Source organism: Conger conger, chromosome 8, assembly GCF_963514075.1.
Source record: "Conger conger chromosome 8, fConCon1.1, whole genome shotgun sequence".
Lineage (NCBI taxonomy): Eukaryota > Metazoa > Chordata > Actinopteri > Anguilliformes > Congridae > Conger > Conger conger.
The window spans coordinates 56,825,238-56,847,411 of record NC_083767.1 but is presented as its reverse complement, the minus strand read 5'-3'; the positions used below and the strand labels follow the sequence as shown (position 1 = coordinate 56,847,411).

Sequence of the window (22,174 nt, the reverse complement as noted above, 5' to 3'; positions counted from 1 at the left end):
ATAACATGTAATGTAATTTCAATTTCTAATGTAGTGACGCTGTTGAATGGCATTTTGTTTCAGATTCGCAGTTTGGCAAAACCTCCAACCTTCGGGCTCATGTTTAAGAAATGCGCGCAGGTAATTGCATTCGGTTCTTAAATACATCCTAGTAAACTAAATGGTAAATGGTAAATGGCAGGCATTTATATAGCGCCTTTATCCAAAGCGCTGTACAATTGATGCTTCTCCATTCACCCATTCATACACACACTCACGGCAATTGGCTGCCATGCAAGGCCCCGACCAGCTCGTCAGGAGCATTTGGGGGTTAGGTGTCTTGTTCAGGGACACTTCGACACAGCCCGGGCGGGGGATTGAACCGGCAACCCTCCGAATGCCAGACGACTGCTCTTACTGCCTGAGCCATGTCGCCCCAAAAAATACATTCTCGTAAATGCAAATACTATTTCTTAAAACTCAATTTGAGCCATAATGGCCACCTATCCTGTCAATATGCTGTGGGTGTCAAAATACATTCATAGAAATGGTAATACTGGATTCAGATATGCATATTTTATGTTGATTACCCTTTAAATATTTCTGAAAGATTCAAAAATGTTCAGTCCATAAATATTATTTGTGAGCTGAAGTGCTTGGCACTCATTGGGCTTGATTTCCATCGATAAATGTAAGCATCACTCAAGATTACTTAAATTACTAACATTACTTGATTACTTTGCATCACTATTTACTGATTACATTATGTCACAAGTGCTTCTGAATGTGCGTGCAAACAGCTTCTATGCACATTCATCAAGTTTGGGCTCCAGTTCAGTCTGTCACTCATGACGACTACCTCAGGAGAGTGGAATGCTAATTTGTTGTCAAAATTCGGCCAAATCCTGAACCGTTTACGCTTCGTAAAAACACAGGCGTGAAATGTAGGCAGTTTCTTCAAGCGGGTCATAGTTTTCCTGCAAACAGCTGGTGAAGTCAAAGTCAACGGAGAGCAGAAATCGGTGTAAAAGTCAGCTGCATGTTCTTGTACAACACAAAGGGACGCTAATTAAGGGAATTCCCCACGTCCTTATTATTGGTAATGAGTGAGGCCGTTTGCCTTCCCGCCCAAAGACTTTTCATAACCCCTTATGGGCGGATTCGACCTGCACGTTACATCTCCCTTAACAGATGGATGTGACCTGCACGTTACATCTCCCTTAACAGATGGATGTGACCTGCACGTTACATCTCCCTTAACAGATGGATGGGACCTGCACGTTACATCCCCCTTAATAGACGGATGTGACTCCAGCGTCTTATTTGATCATATGACCGTTTTTCAAGACACATCACCATTGAAATGCATTGTGATTTCTAGGCCTTTCTATGGGTTTTCTATAAGGTGCCTTAGTCCATAATGGGTTAAATATAAGAACAAAGTGTATTGTGGTCAGAATGGAACCAGGCCCTCTGGGATATATATATATATATGTATTGTACATTACTGTTGCCTGGGGAACTGGCATTAACTTTAATCACAACGTCTCCCCTCTGTATTGTGCTGTTTCCGGGGCAACAGGTGGATACTGCGAAGGAGTTCCCCCTGGTGACCTTTTTCCTGCTGATCAACAACACTGGGATGCCTGCTGCCACTGATCTGTCCCAGCTGGGCATTCAGGATGCTGTGTCCGGCCTCTCCATAGTAAATAACAGCGGGGCTGTGGTGGAGAAAGGCTTCCAGTCCTTCACCTCTGACTCTCTGTCAGGTACAACTCACTCACTCACTCACTCACTCACTCACTCACTCACTCACTCACTCACTCACTCACTGTCAGACACATCCATGCACATTTGCGCACACACACACACAAACACGCACACACACATTTATACACACACACCACACACACACGCAGACACACACAGTCAGACACAGTTGCGCACACACACACAAGCACGCACATACACAAACACACACACACACACACACATGCTCACACACACACACACACACATACACATTTACTCACACACACACACGCTCACACACACACACACACACGCTCACACACACTCACACACGCTCACACACACACACACACTCACACACGCTCACACACACACACACACACACACTCTCACACACACACACACACACACACACTCACACACACACACTCACACACACACACACACACACTCACACACGCATGCACGCACGCACGCTCACACACACACACACACACACACACACACACACACACAAACACACTGGTAGAAGAGCGTAAGAGTCCTCGTCTCTCCGCTCGTGAGGCCAAAGCCATTGACTCTCCGGCAGGAAACAAACGATCAGGGAGATTGTTTTTCATACATTGCGCCCCGCCTCTCAGGCCTCCTCCACCAGCGGCGTGCCAAGTCGGTAACAAAGTAATAAGCAGGCGGCCGTATCAGCCCCGTCCCTCTGTGCCTGAGCAGAGCCCTCCGCTCTCCCAGCACAGATTGCTTTCATATTACCGGCTGATTTATGCTGCCGTAGCCCACAGCCATCACAGAGTTGTTCAGCTGGCCCGCTCTCACGCCATAAATCTGAGTGCCACAATCCAGGCGCAGGCCATGTGGTGCGCAGCGTCAGGTCCTGGAAGAGGCCCTTCGCTGTCGGTTCGCCTTTCGTAAATTCCTTTCGGTGACAGAAAGGTTTTTTTTGGGTTCTCTCTTTCTTTGAACGTTAATAAAAAAAGCGTCGTCTTCCCCCGGCGGTTAAGTAAAAGCACAGGTTGCGGGCAGCACCTGCGACCGGTCAGAGGTTGGAGAATGAAAGAACGGAGCGTTTTATACGGATACGGGAATGTTTTCCGTCTGTGTTGGCTTCAGCCTGTCTGCCTGTCTCAGTTCTGTGTCGGAGTAACTGACAGCTGCCAGGTTTGTGCGTGCTTGCCTGCCACTGTTCTCTATTTGCCGGCTGAATAGCGTGTATATGGATGTCCAAAAAATAGCTGACGATGATTTTATGCATGCTCGTGTGTATGCCGTTTCGTTTTTAGTGATTGTCGACTCTGCAGTGTCCGGGCCTGTTCCCTCAGCTTGCTTAGATATACACAGAATACATATTACATTACATTCATCCAGAGCGACGTACAGTTGATTTGACTAAGCAGGAGACAATCCTCCCCTGGAGCAATGCAGGGTTATGGGCCTTGCTCACAGGCCCAACTGCTGTGCGGATCTTATTGTGGCTACACCGGGGATCGAACCACTGACCTTGTGGGTCCTGTACCTTAACCACCATGCTACAGGCTGCCCAACTTAGTAATGTTCCTCTAGGTACGTTCAGGAAGCCATCATCATGTCCTGTCCTCTGTGGGGAATAGAGGCAGAATCACTCCTCTTCCAAGTAATGATCGCTAATATTTCCGAGTCTAAAAGCCAGAAGAGAACTGATTATTTCAACCCGCAGGAATCTGTCATCGTCGAGACATGGCGCTGGACCCCTTTCCACTTGACTTATTTTGGTGCCACGCAACACTTTCAAAAGCACAAAATGAAGATTCATAAAGATCAAGTCAACTGACATTGTGCGTCACCGTCCATATCATAGTGACATTCGTAATATCGTGTTATAGTAATGCCACTTGCCTAGATAACGATTTGCATGCGACAGACATATGATAGGGTATATACAGTGAGCACCATAATTCATTGGACAGTGACACATTTATCGGTATTTTGGGTCTGTGCCCAAAGTTTGAAAGAATACAATGAGCTTGAAGTGCAGACTGTCAGCCTTAATTTGAGGGTATTTTCATCTATATTGGATGAACTGTTTAAAAATTATAGGACCTTTTAGACAAAAAAATATTGGACAGTTTAACATAATGTAGAATAAGATAATTTTTTATATTTGGTTTGCATGCAATGACTACTTGGAGTCTGAGATGCATAGACATCACCTAGGTATCTTCCCTGGCCTGTACGGCAGCCATCTTGAGTCAAGGATTTTCCACTTTTTGGCCGTCATGAAGGCTCATTAAGGCGATCTTCACAGAAAGTGTTTTTTGAGTTTATTAATATTTTATGAATCTTGGGCTACTTGTTCTTGAGCTCTGCCTTAAAATTACTTGGTGCTTCAGTGGTTTTTTCAATTGCTTTAAATATTCGAATGGTGAAATCAATTGAGAAAGTGTCACATATTCTTCTGAATTGGCAAAGAAACCATTTTAAGATATGTACTGTAATCTATATATTATATTCTCTGGCAGTAAATATATTGAAGATGACTGAATGGATTTGGTTTAGATTTTAAGTTGAGTTTACAGTTTGAGCGTGACTGGTGTGTGTTTGCTCTTGGCTTTGTAGTCTTATGCCGTTATCATATCTGTATCAATGAAAAGTATTACTCGACCAAATGTCAGCCCAATGAATTCTGCAGACATGCACTTAGACTTGAGGCTGTAGTATTTACTTTGTCGAGGCTGTATGAATACAAACTGCGTTTAGAGTGCGTTCACGATCGTTTTCATTACCTGCTTCTGCCAGGGCATCGCTGCACAGTGCAGTACATTTAACAGACTAATGTTTGTGTTTCTGCAGCGGGATCTCTGTACATTGTGAAGTACACCGCGCTGGTGAAAGGCCACAGGAACCAGATACTGGCTCTGCCGGCCTACCTGACCTTCTCCAACGCCTCGCAGGTAAACACGGTGGAATAACGCAGTCCTGTCGCGTAGCGCTGGGCTCTCCCTCTCCGTGTGTGTATGCTCACCGGAGCCTGTGCCTGTGCACTGTATTCCCCGCTAATGTGTATCCCAGCATTCACCCCGGGTAGTGCCCTGCTGACCGACTGATAATCTGACATTTCTGCTGACTAAACGTGAACGGTGGAGTCCCAATCCCTTCCTAAGATGCTGAAATCCTAATCATGATGTCTCTCTTCTTTTTTTTCATTGGTTTACTAGAATGACATCAATTTGTTTGGTCCTCTGGTGGCGAATTTTACCTTGAGGGTGACCTCTGCGGAAAAGGTAAATGATTTTCTTTACATCTGAGAGTGTTTGTATTTTGTGCCGGAAACTGCTGACGGTGTCCAACATCTTACCCTGGAAACCACAGTAAAGTTCGGTCAATCTCCAAGGGTTGGAGTTCACATCTTTTGAAATGGGTTATAGGGTGAAAATTAAATTAAAATAATACAAAAATGAACTGTCTCTTCTGTCATGGCTGTTGAAGAGGGATATGCTAAATTAATTTGCTACAAACTGCATCTGCACACCAGGGGGCAGTGTTTCTCCAGCTTCTATGACCGAGATTTAAAAAGTAAAATCTTACTTTAAATGAGAACAGACTTTTCTCATTTCCTCGTTTCTCTGATTGCTGAGAGGCACTCATGCAGCGTATTTAAAATCTTAAAATACATATAAACTTGTTTAGCTTTGTTTAACAAGACATATTGATTTTGTGTTTATAAGAAAACACGCACCAGACAGCTTTCAAATTTCCCTACTCAGAAAAGGATTATCGTAGAACAACCTAGCGCGTCTTAAGCAGACACCCGTTCTGAATGAGGCGAGTGGCACTGTAAGGAAACACTGAGAAACACTGTTTACTTTAATAATTTTGTATGTAATCAGCGCTTTATTGAAGTGAGCTGCCTCTCTGATGAGCGTAAACTATCTCAAGGGTGATGCTCCTGTTATTATTCCGTTCTTATTTGCAATGCAAAACGCTTCGTAGTTTATGAACACGCCGCGAATGTACAACTCCTCCAATTAAAAAGTACAAGTCCCTTGAAGGCTCCTTTTAGAGAGCGAGAGACAGTGGGTCTGGGATCAGACAGCCCCTTGCTGTAGCGTTTAATCATGTTTAATGGACTCCAGGCTGAGGGCTGAGCGCTGTGAAAGTTGTTACCTCTTTCTTAATATGCTTTGTGCTTTCTGGGGTAGCGGGCTTAGCTAGCTTAAAAACCAGAAAGAAAGGCCACTCCACTATTTATAGGAAAAAAATAATGTGATTACCTTTTCTTTGCTTGGGTTGATGGCCGCCTGTTTTCGAGAAGGCCTGGGAAATTGGCTAAATTGTTGCGTGGTGGGTTTCCTGTGCGTGCTCTGAACAGGGTCTGTTGTACAAGATTGAAGGTTTTGTGCGTCCATTTTTTGTCTATGGCCACGTATGCTCTCGGACATTTGGCTCCAGATTTAGCTACTTGTCTGCTCTCTTGGCTGCTGTGGAGACGCTTTATAACAACGCAGACTTCAGGACTGAATAAAACTGCTGGTAGGACAGGTAAGCCAGCTGGGCATTGTTCTGTCATGTAAGACTGAAAACACACTTTGTGCCTCCGTGTTTCCTTCAGACAGGTATTAATTCACAGAGTAAAGTTCTTCTTGCTTTTATTCCAAGTGGTATTATCACCTGTTATTTTGAGTCACCTCTCTTGAAAGAGGGCGTTGGTAATATTGAGGAAAGCTCACATGTTCCCAGTGCTGGAGTTGCTTTTGGCATGCGGGGTGGGAATAAAGAAGACCATAAATCTTCCGGAAGGTTCTATCTGTGTGGAGGTCGCCTGGAGTGTGTGGAAACGCCCGTGTAGAGCGTGGTCATTTGAGATGCAGTACATCCATAAGTACTCCATAAGTCAGTAATTTAATGTGGTGGAATTTCAGCTGAACGGGTTTTGCGTGAAAGTAGCAATATGTGGTTTAGAGCAACAAGAGAGAGGCCAGCCAGGTCAGTTATTGATGGATGCTTATGGAGGAGAAAGGTTATTGTGTCTGTGATGTGGTGGTGTGTCTGTGATGTGCTGGTGTGTCTGTGGTGTGCTGGTGTGTCTGTGATGTGTTGGTGTGTCTGTGATGTGCTGGTGTGTCTGTGATGTGCTGGTGTGTCTGTGATGTGTTGGTGTGTCTGTGATGTGTTGGTGTGTCTGTGATGTAGTGGTGTGTCTGTGGTGTGCTGGTGTGTCTGATGTGTTGGTGTGTCTGTGATGTGTTGGTGTGTCTGTGATGTAGTGGTGTGTCTGTGGTGTGCTGGTGTGTCTGATGTGTTGGTGTGTCTGTGATGTAGTGGTGTGTCTGTGATGTGCTGGTGTGTGCTGGTGTGTCTGTGATGTGCTGGTGTGTCTGTGATGTGTTGGTGTGTCTGTGATGTGCTGGTGTGTCTGTGATGTGTTGGTGTGTCTGTGATGTAGTGGTGTGTCTGTGATGTGCTGGTGTGTCTGTGATGTGTTGGTGTGTCTGTGGTGTGCTGGTGTGTCTGTGATGTGTTGGTGTGTCTGTGGTGTGCTGGTGTGTCTGTGGTGTGTTGGTGTGTCTGTGATGTGTTGGTGTGTCTGTGATGTGCTGGTGTGTCTGTGATGTGCTGGTGTGTCTGTGATGTGCTGGTGTGTCTGTGATGTGCTGGTGTGTCTGTGATGTGTTGGTGTGTCTGTGATGTGCTGGTGTGTCTGTGATGTGTTGGTGTGTCTGTGATGTGCTGGTGTGTCTGTGATGTGCTGGTGTGTCTGTGATGTGCTGGTGTGTCTGTGATGTGCTGGTGTGTCTGTGATGTAGTGGTGTGTCTGTGATGTAGTGGTGTGTCTGTGATGTGCTGGTGTGTCTGTGATGTGCTGGTGTGTCTGTGATGTGCTGGTGTGTGAGGCGTCTCCCTGGTTCTTTCAGATTTGGCCCCATCACAGTTTGCACTTGGCGGGCTTTGTCGGGGCGTTCCTGCTGTCCGCTCTGGTGCTCAGCCTGGTCCTCACCATCATCAGCCGGATCCGTGCCGCTGCCAAAAAGCACCCTCTCCAGCAAAGGGTGAGGCCCCCCTACTTTAAACATGGCTAAACACCATTATCAGACCTGAAACTGACAGCTCTGCATACTTTACATATGGCTAAACACCATTTACAGACCTGAAACTGACAGCTCTGCATACTTTACATATGGCTAAACACCATTATCAGACCTGAAACTGACAGCTCTGCATCTATTAAACACCATTTACAGACCTGAAACTGACTGCTCTGCATACTTTACATATGGCTAAACACCATTTACAGACCTGAAACTGATAGTTTTGCATCTTTTAAACACCATTAACAGACCTGAACCTGAAATGTGTGCATCCTTTAGACGTGGCCAAACACCATTAACAGAACTGAGACTCAAAGCTTTGCATCCTTGCCTTTGAATCATAGGTGTTAATCCGTGCATTCTGTGGTGTGAATTGGGAGTTATCGAAACAGATTTGCATCATTCTGGCATTTCCTGTTGAAATAAACCTCATTTGAGGGGACTGAAACGCATCTGCTCTGTGCTGAAGAGAGGTTTGTGTGGAATATATTTATTTGTTCTGTTATAAGCTATTAAGAAGATCAATCTCATTACGTTTGAAGTTTCCAATGTGGGTTTCCAGGTTTTCTGGCGAAAAAATTATCCCGTGCCAGTCCGTCAATGCATCCGCATCTTCTCATGGATTTTTCCCAAGACTTTTTCTGAATTTATTTATTTGTTTGTTTGTTGTTTGCCCCACTTCAGCTTACAGTCAGGCAAACGACAGCTTACAGTCAGCTTCCTCATTGTTCCACACTGTCCATTAGCACACGTGAACATTTTGTGATGCAGTTAAATGGCGCTGATTTCATGCCATTCCACCGTGGAGCGGCTTGTTTCTAGCGACGCCCTCCTGATCGTGTCATTGCTGACTGGCTCTGGAAAACCCACGAGACCCTACAAATGTATTCACCGATGGAGGGAGGGTTTCGGTTGGGAGGGCGTCCCACTGCACAGTTGCAGCTTGTGCAGTTGATTGGCCGCTGATTCTCTGGCACCAGCTGCATGGTCCTCTGGTGGTGTGTCATCAGCTGCTCTACGGGCGGGCTGGAGGGAAGAAAGGGCATCGCGACCGCATGTGTACAGGAGTGACCGTTTAGGTCCTGAATCAGTGCAAATTTGGGGCAGACCTACAGTGTATATGAAAAAGACAAAAGCTATGCAGTTCCGAGCTGCTCGGATATACGGTATAAAAGGCAGATATGAGTGTGTATTGTTTTTTTGTCGTTGAGTGCGATATAACTTGCATCGTGCAGACCTTGTAGTAAGAGAAAGCTCAACGATCCTTAATGTCCAGTTCCTCTGCCGAGTCTTGGGCCATAGATGAGGCCTTTCATTAGTGGTCCAGACATCAGCGTTCCTACGTGTTCTGGAAAACTTGAAAAACCTGGAATTTTTGGTGCAGGTTTCCAGTCATGGAAAAGCTGATGGAAAATGAGAAAACTGCTGGGAAACAATTAGGTGTCCTGGGAAATATTTTTTGTGTAACATTATAATCCAAAACCACAGGTGCCCTGGTCTGTAATCGCTATCGGTCCCCAACCCCTCCGTCAACAATTGCCATCAATCTGTCCACCCTCGGACCAAGATTGCAGAAGATTGCAGTCAACCCCCCCTGTGGTCAGCAGTTTCAATCTCCCCCTCTCTATGTATTACAGGTGTTGCTCACATAAAATGTCCTGGAAAATAATGTCTTGAAAGCAGTGGGAACCCTGTCAGACGCATGCATGGTGAAAACAGTTAATTTGCAAGTGTCGCTTCTCAGTACATCCCAGCCTTATTTTCTGAAAACGGTACCGGCCATTAGCTGCAGCGACAGGTTTTCTGCAAAACTGTCACATTTACAGGCCGTTATTACTCTTTTTCTGGCGTTCTGCTTTCACCCGGGTTGTCCCCGCCGTTCCGTTTCCCGCCGATAGACGTGTTTGTCGTCGCCTTGCTACGTTCTCATCTGCTGCTAATTAGCGGCGGGCGAGCAAGGCCTGACTAAGCATTAAAGCCAGGTGAGAGAGAGCGAGACGAGCCCCAGATAAAACCTCACAGGCCTGGCAAAGCCCCTGCCAGACACTCCAGGCCAAAAATAAAGTGTGTGTGTGTGCGTGTGTGTGCGCCCTTTCATGTATCAGATGTGTGCACATTCAGCCAAGATCAACACATATTTCACTTTACCGGCTGCTACTGAACCTGCCGGTTCAGTACAATGGCGCGAAACGCTCTCTCATACACTTACCATCTCTCTCTCTAATGCATGAACTCATAAAAAGAGCCCCGTTTCATATAAAGCCAAAGAGGACTAATGAATGGGCTTTTTCAGGTGGGGGGGGGGGCGGGGAAGCCGTGAAAGCACAGGAAAGTGCTGGAGGCCATAAAAGGGGGAATCAATGGACGAATATTTACACAATGAAATTGTTTATGGCAAAATATAACAATATTTCTGATGCAGTGAGGCTGCCCGACGCCCCGGGTGACATGGCTGATGATTATGTTGTGTTGAAACTGCAATATAAATGTAACATGAATGTGTGTGTGTGTGTGTGTCTGCGTGCGTTTCCTGTAGAAAAACAGGGCTGTTCTGAGTGGAGATGTCGACCCAGAGTACGCCACTTGCAACATCAGCGAGACGGCCAAAGAGGAGGCTGCCTTCGAGGACAAAATGGTGGACATCATGGTGTTGGAGGACCCCCAGAACATGTACCAGGCCTTAGAGAAGTGAGTGCTCTTTGGCTCCCTTTCCGTTCTGGGGGCGACATGGCTCCGGCAGTAAGAACAGTCGCCTGGCAGTCGGAGGGTTTGCCGGTTCGATCCCCCGGCCGGGCTGTGTCGAAGCGTCCCTGAGCAAGACACCTAACCCCCAAATGCTCCTGACGAGCTGGTCGGGGCCTTGCATGGCAGCCAATCGCCGTCGGTGTGTGAGTGTGTGTATGAATGGGTGAATGGAGAAGCATCAATTGTACAGCGCTTTGGATAAAGGCGCTATATAAATGCCTGCCATTTACCATTTACCATTTTTCATGCACGACATGGACACCGGCCTATTTTTCACGCCGCTGCAGTGAGTTCTGCTGAGGGGCTGTAGACTCAGTCATCCCTCTGGCCCTGTGACTCTAAGGTCTGCTGTTAATTACAGTGTGGTCTCACTCATTCAGTGCCGGCTCATTATACAGGCCTTAATTGCTGCAATGACTGACCCGGTGATTCCCCAACGTGTAGTGAGGGCAAAGTATTGATCTGAGAAGAGCAGAGGAGAATGGCAGCGTTGCTCATTCAGTAATGTTTCTTTGTTTACTTGTTAGTTTGTGTCGATGGTTTGTTTGCTTGTTCACTCATTTGTTCGTTTGTTTGTTTGCTTGCTTGTGTTTGTTTGGTTGTTCACTCGTTCATTTCTTTGTTTGCTTGTCCATTCGTTTTCTCACTCTTCCGTTTGTTCACTCCTTCGTTCGCTCATTTGTTTGTTTGCTTGTTCACTTATTCGTTCATTCACTGGCTCACTCGTTTGTTCGCTTGTTCGTTCGTTTGTTTGTCTGTTTGCTCGTTCGTTGGTTCAGTAGTTCACACGATTTGGACGTAAAGGTGTCTCATGCAGCCGTACACACTTCCTGTCGAATGCTCTCTACACGGGATGACTCATCGTAATGGAGGATGGCTGTGGCATTGTAACAACAGTACAGGAGCTTGGTCAGGCTGATTGCCTCTTTGCGCGAGTCGTATTTTGCCGTTCGTAAAAGGCGGCGGTGGGGAGCGTTTACCTGGAAGCGCTCTGCGGAGAGAGAACGCAGCGGAGAGCCCCCTTGGCTCCAGCCGGTAATTGTGGATGAATCCGCTGGGGAGGCCTCTGCTCGCTGCGGCGGTGTGGGTGAAAATGTAATTACGGGGACTGATGGATGGAGTGAATGATGAATTTCTCTCCCCATCACTCTCTCGCTCAATCTCTCCAGGCTAATTATCCTCCTATCGCCAGTTGGCTTTTCTTTTTGCTTGGTAATGCGGTTTAGTTTCCGCCGGGGAGGGCGCATATCCGTGTGGGCCGGACGGAGGATAGCGAAGGCCAGTCTTAAGATGGGTTTCCTGCTCTGAGTGTTTTAGCAGCCCAGGATAGGCAGATGGGTGAAAAGTGCGTTTTTGACACTGAGAGTGACTTTGTGAACCCATGGTGAGCTGAAATTTCAGTGTCCTTTCTGACCAAACTAAAAGACCTCACTCTCCATGAGTCACTAATAGCATACGGTAGCATCTCCCATTTTTGTTCTCATGAAACCTCCCTGTGCCTTCACAAGTACATCTCATAGGGTTGCACGTTACAAGGAAAAAATGCCATATGTGGTAACGTAGTTGAATATTGCGCTGCTGATATGACTTCACACCAACAAATATTGCAGTTCTAATGTCTTTCTGCCTTAGATACACTGCTAACTTACACCCCAGACAATGAGTAGCCTATGCCCACTGAATAAAAAAAATGTGACGTGCTTTTATTGAAAACATTGTACATGAACAGCCAATCAACTTAAATAAGTACTTCATTGCAGTTCAAGAGGTCATCTGCGATGTGTTTATCGAGCTAGTTCTTATCCCCATGGCGATAAACATGCCATATATCGTGCAGCCCGTGTGACCCCTCTCCCATGTCCTTAGGGGGCTGGTCTCATAGCTCCATGTGATTTTGAAGTGCTGCTTTTATATGATGTCTAATTTCAGGTGTTTTCTGTACATTTGCTCGGAACAGCACTAGACTACACAGAGATGGCTTTGTCAGACTAGACGTTGGGCATCTAGGGTAACTCGGAACAGAATGTCCCGTCTCATATTTTGCATATTTCAAGCAGGAAAAAACATGTTTACTTGTTCAGTAGGTGCTCTTCAGTTTAGCTAAGGTACCTCGTTCAAGGGTACATGAGAAGGCCCTCACCTGGGGCCAGAATCAGCATAACTGCCCGTAAGGTGGAGAAGAGAAGGTTCCAGAATGCTATCCACTGGACCTCCAATTTCCATGCAAGCTTTCCCTTCAGTGTTATTCAGAGATTAAACCCATACGTCTATTTGCCTACAGGGGAAAAGGCAGATTCCTTTGTTTCCTAATCTAATTTCACACTTGTACATGATCCATATCACGATTTAAAGCGAGATTAATTCCTTAAATCACCATCCCTGGCAGCAAAAAGTATTGTTCACAAGCCTTTGCATTATTTATGGTGAGTCTGGTGTGCACTGAAAATGGAGAGGCACATTCGAGTGGATTCTCTCGCTTCATAAGCTGCATCTGTGAGTCCTTGCTGGCAGAAACGTATTGTTGGTATGTGTCTCTGGAATTGCTCCTGAAGGTTTTGTTGCATGCTCTGACCTAAAAGTACTTTCTGCGGAAGACGACCCGGCGCGGAGGAGCTCGACTGCTCTGCCGTTTAAAAGAAGTGCCTGCCATTTCACAGCCTGTCATATTACAGCGTGATAACTTCTGAAAATTAGAGCTCCAAGTCGGGTCAGCCTAGATTCAGCCTCCAGCGTGGCATGTCGCGCTGAAGCGCTAATCCTCGGTGCAGCAACACTGTCTCAACGACAATGTCATGCTCAAAAAGTGGCCTCATCGCCGTCATCTGGACTCTCTCTTATTTGCTATTTATTTTTAATTGACCATCTTTACCGGCCGAACTCACAAGCAGAGTTTTTACTTCAGATTTGTTTTAATTTTTCTATTTAGCCTTTATTTATACAGGGAGGTCTGACTGAGACCAAGGTCTGTTTTTCAGAGGAACCCTGTCATGGACAAACAAACATTAGAAGTCATTTTAAAATGGTACAAATAAACATTGTGAGTTGTGACGCACGTTATTAAAAGAAAACAAGTAGGCAACGCATCAATGTCATGTAAAGTTTCACTTAAGCAAAGTTATAATTTATAAGTTATCTGTTGATATCTGTGCTCATTTCCTCCCGTGAATGTTCGAAATTGGTTGCAGGTTGTATTTGTGCTATAATGTAAAACAGTGTTATCTTGCAGCTGAATATCAGTTATTTATATTAGCCCCTGAATGTCCATACAGTGCCTCCCTACTCTAGCCTCTAGGATATTTTGCCCTTCTCCGTGGAGTCAAATGCCAGACTATGAAGAACATGCAGGCAAACTTCTCTTAAGAGTTTATTACAGTGCGCAAGGGAGAGACAAACGCAGAACATTCGGCGCAGTCTGTTCTGAGAATATCTCTACCCAACTAGTGTGCGTGGTCTGTTAAAATACAGATGACGGTCCTGAGTGTCAAAGGGATGTGTCGTAGCTAGTCGGAGACGACTTGTATGCATTTCCATGGGAATCTCTGCTGAGCCATATAGCAAAGATGTGTGACATCCCCTGCAGACAGTGGTATACAGAGACAGAGAATTTACAGAAAATAGTCATATCAGAAGAATATACATGTATATATACTTACGATACCGATACGGCTGGCAATAGTAAAACCGGGAACCTAACACTGCCACAGAGATATAATATTCTGTGGAGACTTGGGCTTTTTCAGTCAGTGTTAAAAGAGGAAAGCCTTGTAAACATTGTTTGCCTGCAGCAGTCAGGCATGACCCCCTCCTTGGCCAGTGTGCTTTGGTGACGGAGTGTGTATAAATGCGCTGAGTCCACACGCGTGTGCTGTGTGGTGTATCCCTCCAGGTGCTCTGCTAATGGACAGCAGGGTATCGCTTGGAGAGCGGCTAATGCATCACTGGCACATTCTGACTTTCGTGACTTTGTCATGTGTGTTCGGTCTTCTCTGTGCAGGGCTGCGTAGATCTCTCTCTCTTCCTCCCTTTTCATCCGCCTCTTTCTTTTTGGCCTGGCCCGTGGGGTGACTAAAGTTGTCTGAAAACGCTAGTCTGAATGGCTAAGAAAGAAAAAAAAAAAACACCTGCAAAAAGAGTTCAGAATTCCATTAGATTTATGTAGTGGAATTACCTGTGTAGCGCGTATCTTTAAAAAAAAAAAAACATTTGTCTCGTTCCTGAGAAATAAAGGGGATCGCTTAAAGAAGAGCGACTGGTCTGCGTTCGGTGCTTCTGTGCCATTTATTTTCCGTCCTGGCCCTTATTGCAGCGGCCAGTCTTACTTATTTCTGTGTTGATTTATGGGTTTGGACTTTCAGAATCAGCAGAAAGACTAGCCCCCGGCAGTAGCAGCAGCTAATAAAACAAGAGGCAGATGCTGGTGAAGGAACAGGGATACGTTTGATTGATTTCCTGATTGATTAGCGCCAGCGAGGCGATGCTTCTTAAGGCCACAGAGGCCCTGAGGAGAGGCCTTCATTATTTAACCCTCCTAGTGTGTGAAGACTTTTATGGCCACTTTTATGTTTGGGGTCTAATTGAGCCAAACAGTTTTAAATACATTATTGTTATAGAAATATTTTGACACTTTCTTGAAATAAATTCTCTTGAGGTGCTTATGGAGTGTGTTCGTCTCAAGGCCATGGCTTGTACAAAAGGTTGTTTTGTGGAGGTTCCCATGGTGAGTGGTGTGTGTGTGAGCAATCCTTGCACACGGAGTGACTGAGTGCCTTACATCACGGCATCATCACAAAGACAGCCGTGGCTCTGTGGGAGTCGTTTCTGTCATTTTACAGCAAGGTCCACGTTACCTGTTCCACATACGTACCCGCAGAGACCCACTGCACTTATGTTCTAGCTGTTGTTTTGATTATGAGTAATGGTTCGCTTGTTATGTAGTGTTCATTGTTTTTCTTTGTGCCTCATAAAATGTTGAGGAGGTGTGGTCACTGTACAATCTTGAACTACTCCACCCTTAACCTGCGACAACGTGACGCTGTCTCACGCATGCGCTGGCCTTCGAATCTTCGAATCTTAGCCCACCTGCTAAGAGGAGAGCGGGGAGCGCGATTTATCCTATGTGACTGCTAAATGTCAAAGGGTGGAGGGATGGGGACGAAGGGATATAGATGGAGAGATGCTGCTTACAAAGTGTGTGTGTGTGTGTGTGAGAGAAAGATGGATTTGGGTTGAGTGGGATAAAGGTGTAGAAAAGAGGAAGGGAGATGGAGGGAAGGCACAGCAAGGTGCCGTTAGGAGAGGGCAATGGGGGCAGTTTGTGGGGAAGGAGGGAGAAATTGAAAAATGATAAAGAGGGAGTGAAATGAAACTCAGACAGAGTGAATTGCAGAAAAATGGGCCGTGGAGTGAGATAAAGCGGGGGAGAGCATGTGAGAGGAATGGTAGGTACAGAAGAGAGGGAGTCGGACTGGTGTGTGGCTGAAGAAGAGAAAGGGAGAGCTGTACTTGGTCCAATGGCTGGTGTCTCTCTCTCTCCCTCTGTCTCTCTCCCCTCTCAATTTCAATTCAGTTCAATATGCTTTACGTGCATACCAAATTTGTACAATTCTATTCCCTGTCTGTCTGTGTTCATCTCATCCTCTTTACCTCTCGGTCTCTCTCTCTCTCTCTGTCACTCACTCTCACTCACTCTCATCCGCTCTATCTCCCCATTCTTTCCCCCCATTTTCTGTCTCTGTCTCTCTTTATCTCTTTCTTTCTCTCTGTGCACAACTCCGTGTACGTGTGCGCTGGACTGGTCTTGTGTGCCCGGTTTAGATGTGACAGGCCATCAGAAGCCCCAGATGGTCCTCCCTGTTACAGCACAGATAGCTCTGCACAGTCCCCAGCGACAGGGCCTGTCAGTGACACATCTCTGTCCGTTTCACACGAGTGCCCCCCCACAGCCTCCGCACTGTAACCCAGGAGTAACCTTCCCCTCCGACTGCCTGCGTCTAACGGCGTTTAACAGACCCTGTTTTCGTTTGGTCTTTTTCATGCTTGGATTCTGTCACACTGTTATTGTTTATTTTCCTTTGGGATTTTCTTTGGCATATCTTAATTGGTTTACATCACACAGAGTTATTTACAGTCATAGCTTATGTTTACTGCTAGTTCAATACTAGTAAATCAGAATTGAGCCACTATTGATTTCCACCCGTCTCCCTTCTGGTTATGACACTATCCTAGCTTCTGTGAAATGTTCCCAGTTCCGTCATTTACAGCTTGGCGGGAATGTGCTGCAGAGGCCTGTTTATCTAGCGCTTTCTGGGAACTGTAAAAAAAAAAGAAAAAAAAAAGCAGGAGCCGTCGGCACATCTCCATCGTCTCGTTCCCGGTGTCTGACCTCGGCAGTGTTCTGGCTCCTGAGCCCGGCGGAATGGCTCCACTTACCGGATCCCTGCGGTGCGGAGAGAGCCGGAAAGGTCCGGGTTCCTGGGAAGAGCAGCACTTCTTCCTGTGGGAGGACCGTTTGAGTCTGTTTTAGGAGCCATTAGCAGTGCTAGCATTTACTGTACTTGTCCGTCGTAGAAGGCTCCTTTGGGGATTGCCAGTGCTCAGAGATGGAGCATCATGTGCTGGAGACATGCATATCCTATGAGGTGTGAGAATGCATATCCCCCCCCCCCCCCCCCCACACACACACACACACACACACACACATACACTAGTACCATAAATTGACCATTTGACCTCACTTCTACAGTCAGGTCAATTAAATGTGAAAATAAATTGAAATTGAGAGAGATTGTTCTGTAGGTGTGTTCTTTATTATTAAGACAAACAAATTCTTTCTGTTTGTGTTTGGGTGTAATGTGCCTCTGTTTATGTTTTGTGTATACTTATCTGCGTGCTCCTCACCTGGATTCAATCAAGATTTTGGCCTTGTCTCGGTCTAGAGGTCCTGTCTCAGTCTAGTGGCCCTAGAGACCCTGTCTCAGTTCAGAGGCCCTAGATGCCCTGTCTCAGTCTAGCGGCCCTGTCTCAGTCTAGCGGCCCTGTCTCTGTCTAGAGGCCCTGTCTCTGTCTAGAGGCCCTAGAGGCCCTGTCTCTGTCTAGAGGCCCTGTCTCTGTCTAGAGGCCCTAGAGGCCCTGTCTCAGTCTAGAGGCCCTGTCTCTGTCTAGCTGCCCTGTCTCAGTCTAGAGGCCCTGTCTCTGTCTAGCGGCCATGTCTCTGTCTAGAGGCCCTAGAGGCCCTGTCTCTGTCTAGAGGCCCTAGAGGCCCTGTCTCAGTCTAGAGGCCCTGTCTCAGTCTAGCGGCCCTAGAGGCCCTGTCTCTGTCTAGAGGCCCTAGAGGCCCTGTCTCTGTCTAGAGGCCCTAGAGGCCCTGTCTCAGTCTAGAGGCCCTGTCTCAGTCTAGCGGCCCTAGAGGCCCTGTCTCTGTCTAGAGGCCCTGTCTCAGTCTAGCGGCCATGTCTCTGTCTAGAGGCCCTAGAGGCCCTGTCTCTGTCTAGAGGCCCTAGAGGCCCTGTCTCTGTCTAGAGGCCCTAGAGGCCCTGTCTCAGTCTAGAGGCCCTGTCTCAGTCTAGCGGCCCTAGAGGCCCTGTCTCTGTCTAGAGGCCCTAGAGGCCCTGTCTCTGTCTAGAGGCCCTAGAGGCCCTGTCTCAGTCTAGAGGCCCTGTCTCAGTCTAGCGGCCCTAGAGGCCCTGTCTCTGTCTAGCTGCCCTGTCTCAGTCTAGAGGCCCTGTCTCTGTCTAGCGGCCATGTCTCTGTCTAGAGGCCCTAGAGGCCCTGTCTCTGTCTAGAGGCCCTAGAGGCCCTGTCTCTGTCTAGAGGCCCTAGAGGCCCTGTCTCAGTCTAGAGGCCCTGTCTCAGTCTAGCGGCCCTAGAGGCCCTGTCTCTGTCTAGAGGCCCTAGAGGCCCTGTCTCAGTCTAGGGGCCCTGTCTCAGTTCACGTTCACTCTGCGTTGCAGCCTGGACATGTCGAACCTGCTGCGGGCGGCCTCCAGCCTGGAGAGCGTGCGCGTGCAGATGCACAAGGACGTGGGCGCGGCGCTGCTGCGCCGTCTGCGTCTGCGCGGGCTGCTGTCTGCGCAGGCGGAGCGGAGGCTGCTCAGCGTGCTCCAGGGCCAGCTCATGGGCATGGAGGGCAAGCTGAAGGAGGAGCACGTGGCCCGCATGGCCGCCCTGGCCGGGCAGTGCAACATGGAGACCCGCCAGGAGATGGAGGCCGAGCACAGGAGGGAGGCCAGCGAGAAGGACCGGGCCGGGCTGCTCTTCCAGCACGCTGACCAGCAGGTACTGACCGCGCTCGACCGCACCGCAGGTTATTATATACCGGACCGGACCACAAGTCATTATATACCTGACCATTACATTACATTACATTACATTATTGGCATTTATCCAGAGCGACGTACAGTTGATCAGACTAAGCAGGAGACAATCCTCCCCTGGAGCAATGCAGGGTTAAGGGCCTTGCTCAAGGGCCCAACGGCTGTGCGGTCCTTATTGTGGCTACACCGGGGATCGAACCCCCGACCTTGTGGGTCCCAGTCATGTACCTTAACCACTACGCTACAGGCCACCCACAAGTCATTATATACCTGACCGGACCACAAGTCATTATATACCTGACTGGACCACAAGTCATTATATACCTGACTGGACCACAAGTCATTATATACCTGACCGGACCACAAGTCATACACACATACATACATACACACGTTAGTATGCAGCACTGTGTTCGGCTATGGTTTTATTTCATCCGAGTTTGCATTCTTATCAAGTCTACAACCAGCTTTAGACCTCATTATCATTTCTCATATCCTGTTCTGTTGAAAACGGATTATCTTTATTGAAGCCCTGTACTCAGTACCCTGACATTAGGTCAGAACTCATTACTGATACCCTTGCCTAATGCACTCACATTAAGTCTAAACCTATTACTCATATAATATACTGTTCACACATTTACTCTTCAGAACAATTAGTCAGAACTCATGAGTCTGATGCTATTCTAGATCATTCTACCTGTCAGTGATTCACAAAGCTGGATTTTTACTGGATGTACGTGCCAGTGTTCCGCATGAAACTTTACCCTGTGACCTTCAGGTTAGCTCAGTGTCTTTAGGGCTCTAGCTCACGTTCCCCGTGACTGGATCAAAGTCATCTCACTAGCTTCAGCTTCAGAAACGCTCCTTATAACACAAAAATCGTACCTATTGTCCCTTTAACTTGCATACCATGTATAGCATTGTCCTTATTTAGGCGTTAACCAAACTTGTTGAAAAATCATACTGATACTATGCAGTACTCCTTCAAGTGCCCTGTTTGTATTTAATAATTAATTCAAGTTTCAAGACCAAGAATGGTTTCCCGAGAATTTAGATGAGGGCTGTTATTCTGTTGTTCTATTTGGATGTTAATATTTCAGTTTTTAATTTACTGGGGGCGCCTTAATATTCAGAGGTGTTTTGGGCTATTCATTAGGAGGCCTTGCGACTCATTAATAATGAATCAATTAAAAACAAAAACAACCGCTCTCTCTCTCCCCCTCCCCCTCTCCCTTCCTCCCTCCCTCCCTAACCCCATGCTGGGGTTTTACTCTTAATCTTCCCAATCATACACATCTCGCATTAATTACTTTGGCTTCCGCCTCCCCGGAGCTTCGGTCTCCATATTTCCTCCGAGCGCGTTCAGACGCGCGCTCCTGTTTCCCCTCCTCAGAGGAGGCCAAGCCTGCTCCTTGCTCCACGTTTAAAGAGGACCTCTCTGGCTATGATCACATTCGTAACAAAGGCGAATCCGATTCGTTTTTCAAATCCAATCTTTACGATCTTTTCAAATCCAATCTTTTTGAGTGTCCATACTGTTAGTTGCAAGTGATCAGATCAGACCGGATTTGTTGGCATGTCTACTGTACATTGGTTGCTGTGGCCCCGACATATGCGTGTGTACGTACGCTAACTAGTGGAGTGTTTCTCTAGTACGGAACAGCTCTCGACACGCTGTTTCTACGTTTGTTCGTGAGTTTGCGTTCTTCACCTCTCTTTCTCTCGACTTCTTCCATTTTTCGGGGAAGTAGTCTAAAAACTGTAGCTGTTTGTTTCTTTTCTGGCGTGCTGATGTCAAAATGCTTACCACGTTGCGTGGAACAACCGAAAACTTGAAATCAGATTTCCGGACTGAGATACAACTCCAGAAATTTGAATCGCATATCTTTGATATTTTCGAAAATCGGATTTCATGCGGTTTTTTGCCGTTCAGACTTCCAATCGGATTGGGTAGGAAAGTTCATCTCTTTAGGGAGGATTCATAAACCCTTTATTGTGTTGAGCTACACTGAGCTGCCCCTCAGTCCCTGCCTTGTTCAAACCAATCTGCGTGTTTTGCTCTGCATGGAAAAACACAGAAAGAGGTCTATTTTACTGAGTACCATATGGTGTCTAAACCCATGAAAATGACATTTCCAAAACACTACTTCTATCGATGTCTCCCAAAGTTCCAATGTTAGACTCTCACAATGAATCCTGCTAAAACATGGTCCATCGAGTTGCTTGAGCACAAGCGAGAGCCAGTGTGTTTTTTTTTTAAAGCCAGCTGTCCCTTTTACCTGCGGTCTCCCAGCTGAACCGTGCGGCCGTCGTGCCCGAGAACTGCAGACCGCGGCCTCCAAACTGGCCAGAGGAGTCAGTAGTGTGCGGCGAGGCGTTGATGGCGGATTCCCTCCCCTCTGAAACCCTCCCCCCTCAAAGTGACAGGGTGGCCTTTTGTGCAGCCAGCACTGGAGCATTCAGGAGTCCATTTCACAGTGTGGCGAACATCACTGGACCGAAGAATAGCGCTTTAAAATGTCACACCGTCTGGAAGGCCTGAACGTGTAATAACCAGGTCCTTTATACTGTGCGTCAGTGGTTTACTGCAGCATGTTTCAGGAATGAAATCAGTGTTTATGTTTGTCTTGATTGAATTGGACAGAACAGGATGAAATGTTGAAACCGGCAATCGGCAAACACGGCAACCATTCACAATGGTTTGATTGATGGATTTATTTGATTATATTCTGCAATATTTTTTTAAATAACAGGTGGGCAATTAATACCGTGCGCTGGGATCTTTAAAGAAAGACAGCCCAAGAATAACACAAAAATGCCTTGTGGGTTGTTTCCATCAATGAATTTTTACTTTTCTTTGGCTGGAAATAAGCAGGAGAGCTTGGCCTCGACTTTGTACGGACAGCAGGGGAGACGGAGCCCGGTAGAAGAGTGAAACTGGGGTTTCCTGTCCAACCGTGAACCTAGCACCATCGCAGAACATAGCCGCTAACGCGAACCTCTAATGAATCAAACCTGCACCCCACTGCCAGCGCGCCACCCCCGCCCTGCCAAATCCAGCCCCCCCCCCCCCCCCCGTGTTCCCACAGCCCCCCCCCCCCCCCCCCCCAGTCATCAGCACAGGCCAGCACAGTGACCTCACCTACCCCATTACTCTACACAGTGCTGCTACGTCACTGACGTCTTCTGCCCAAAACCTGTCCGCGGAGCGCTTATGTAAGCCACGCCTGCCAGACCTGCTTTCGTACTGTTCGTTTTATTCCCTTCCCATGTCTCTCTGTCCTTCCATACCTCTCTCTCTCTCCCCCG

The 22,174-nt window shown here is 47.0% G+C and overlaps 1 protein-coding gene across 1 annotated transcript in view; it reads left to right on the top strand.

Annotated features, from left to right (window-relative positions):
• LOC133134507 (limbin-like) overlaps positions 1 to 22,174 on the top strand; it is a 74,924-nt gene that overhangs the window by 4,221 nt on the left and 48,529 nt on the right. The window contains exons 4-10 of the mRNA XM_061250708.1: positions 64 to 120; positions 1,562 to 1,748; positions 4,570 to 4,670; positions 4,935 to 5,000; positions 7,632 to 7,766; positions 10,342 to 10,493; positions 18,500 to 18,824. Coding sequence (XP_061106692.1) covers positions 64 to 120; positions 1,562 to 1,748; positions 4,570 to 4,670; positions 4,935 to 5,000; positions 7,632 to 7,766; positions 10,342 to 10,493; positions 18,500 to 18,824 — 1,023 coding nt within the window. The remainder of the gene's footprint in view (positions 1 to 63; positions 121 to 1,561; positions 1,749 to 4,569; positions 4,671 to 4,934; positions 5,001 to 7,631; positions 7,767 to 10,341; positions 10,494 to 18,499; positions 18,825 to 22,174) is intronic.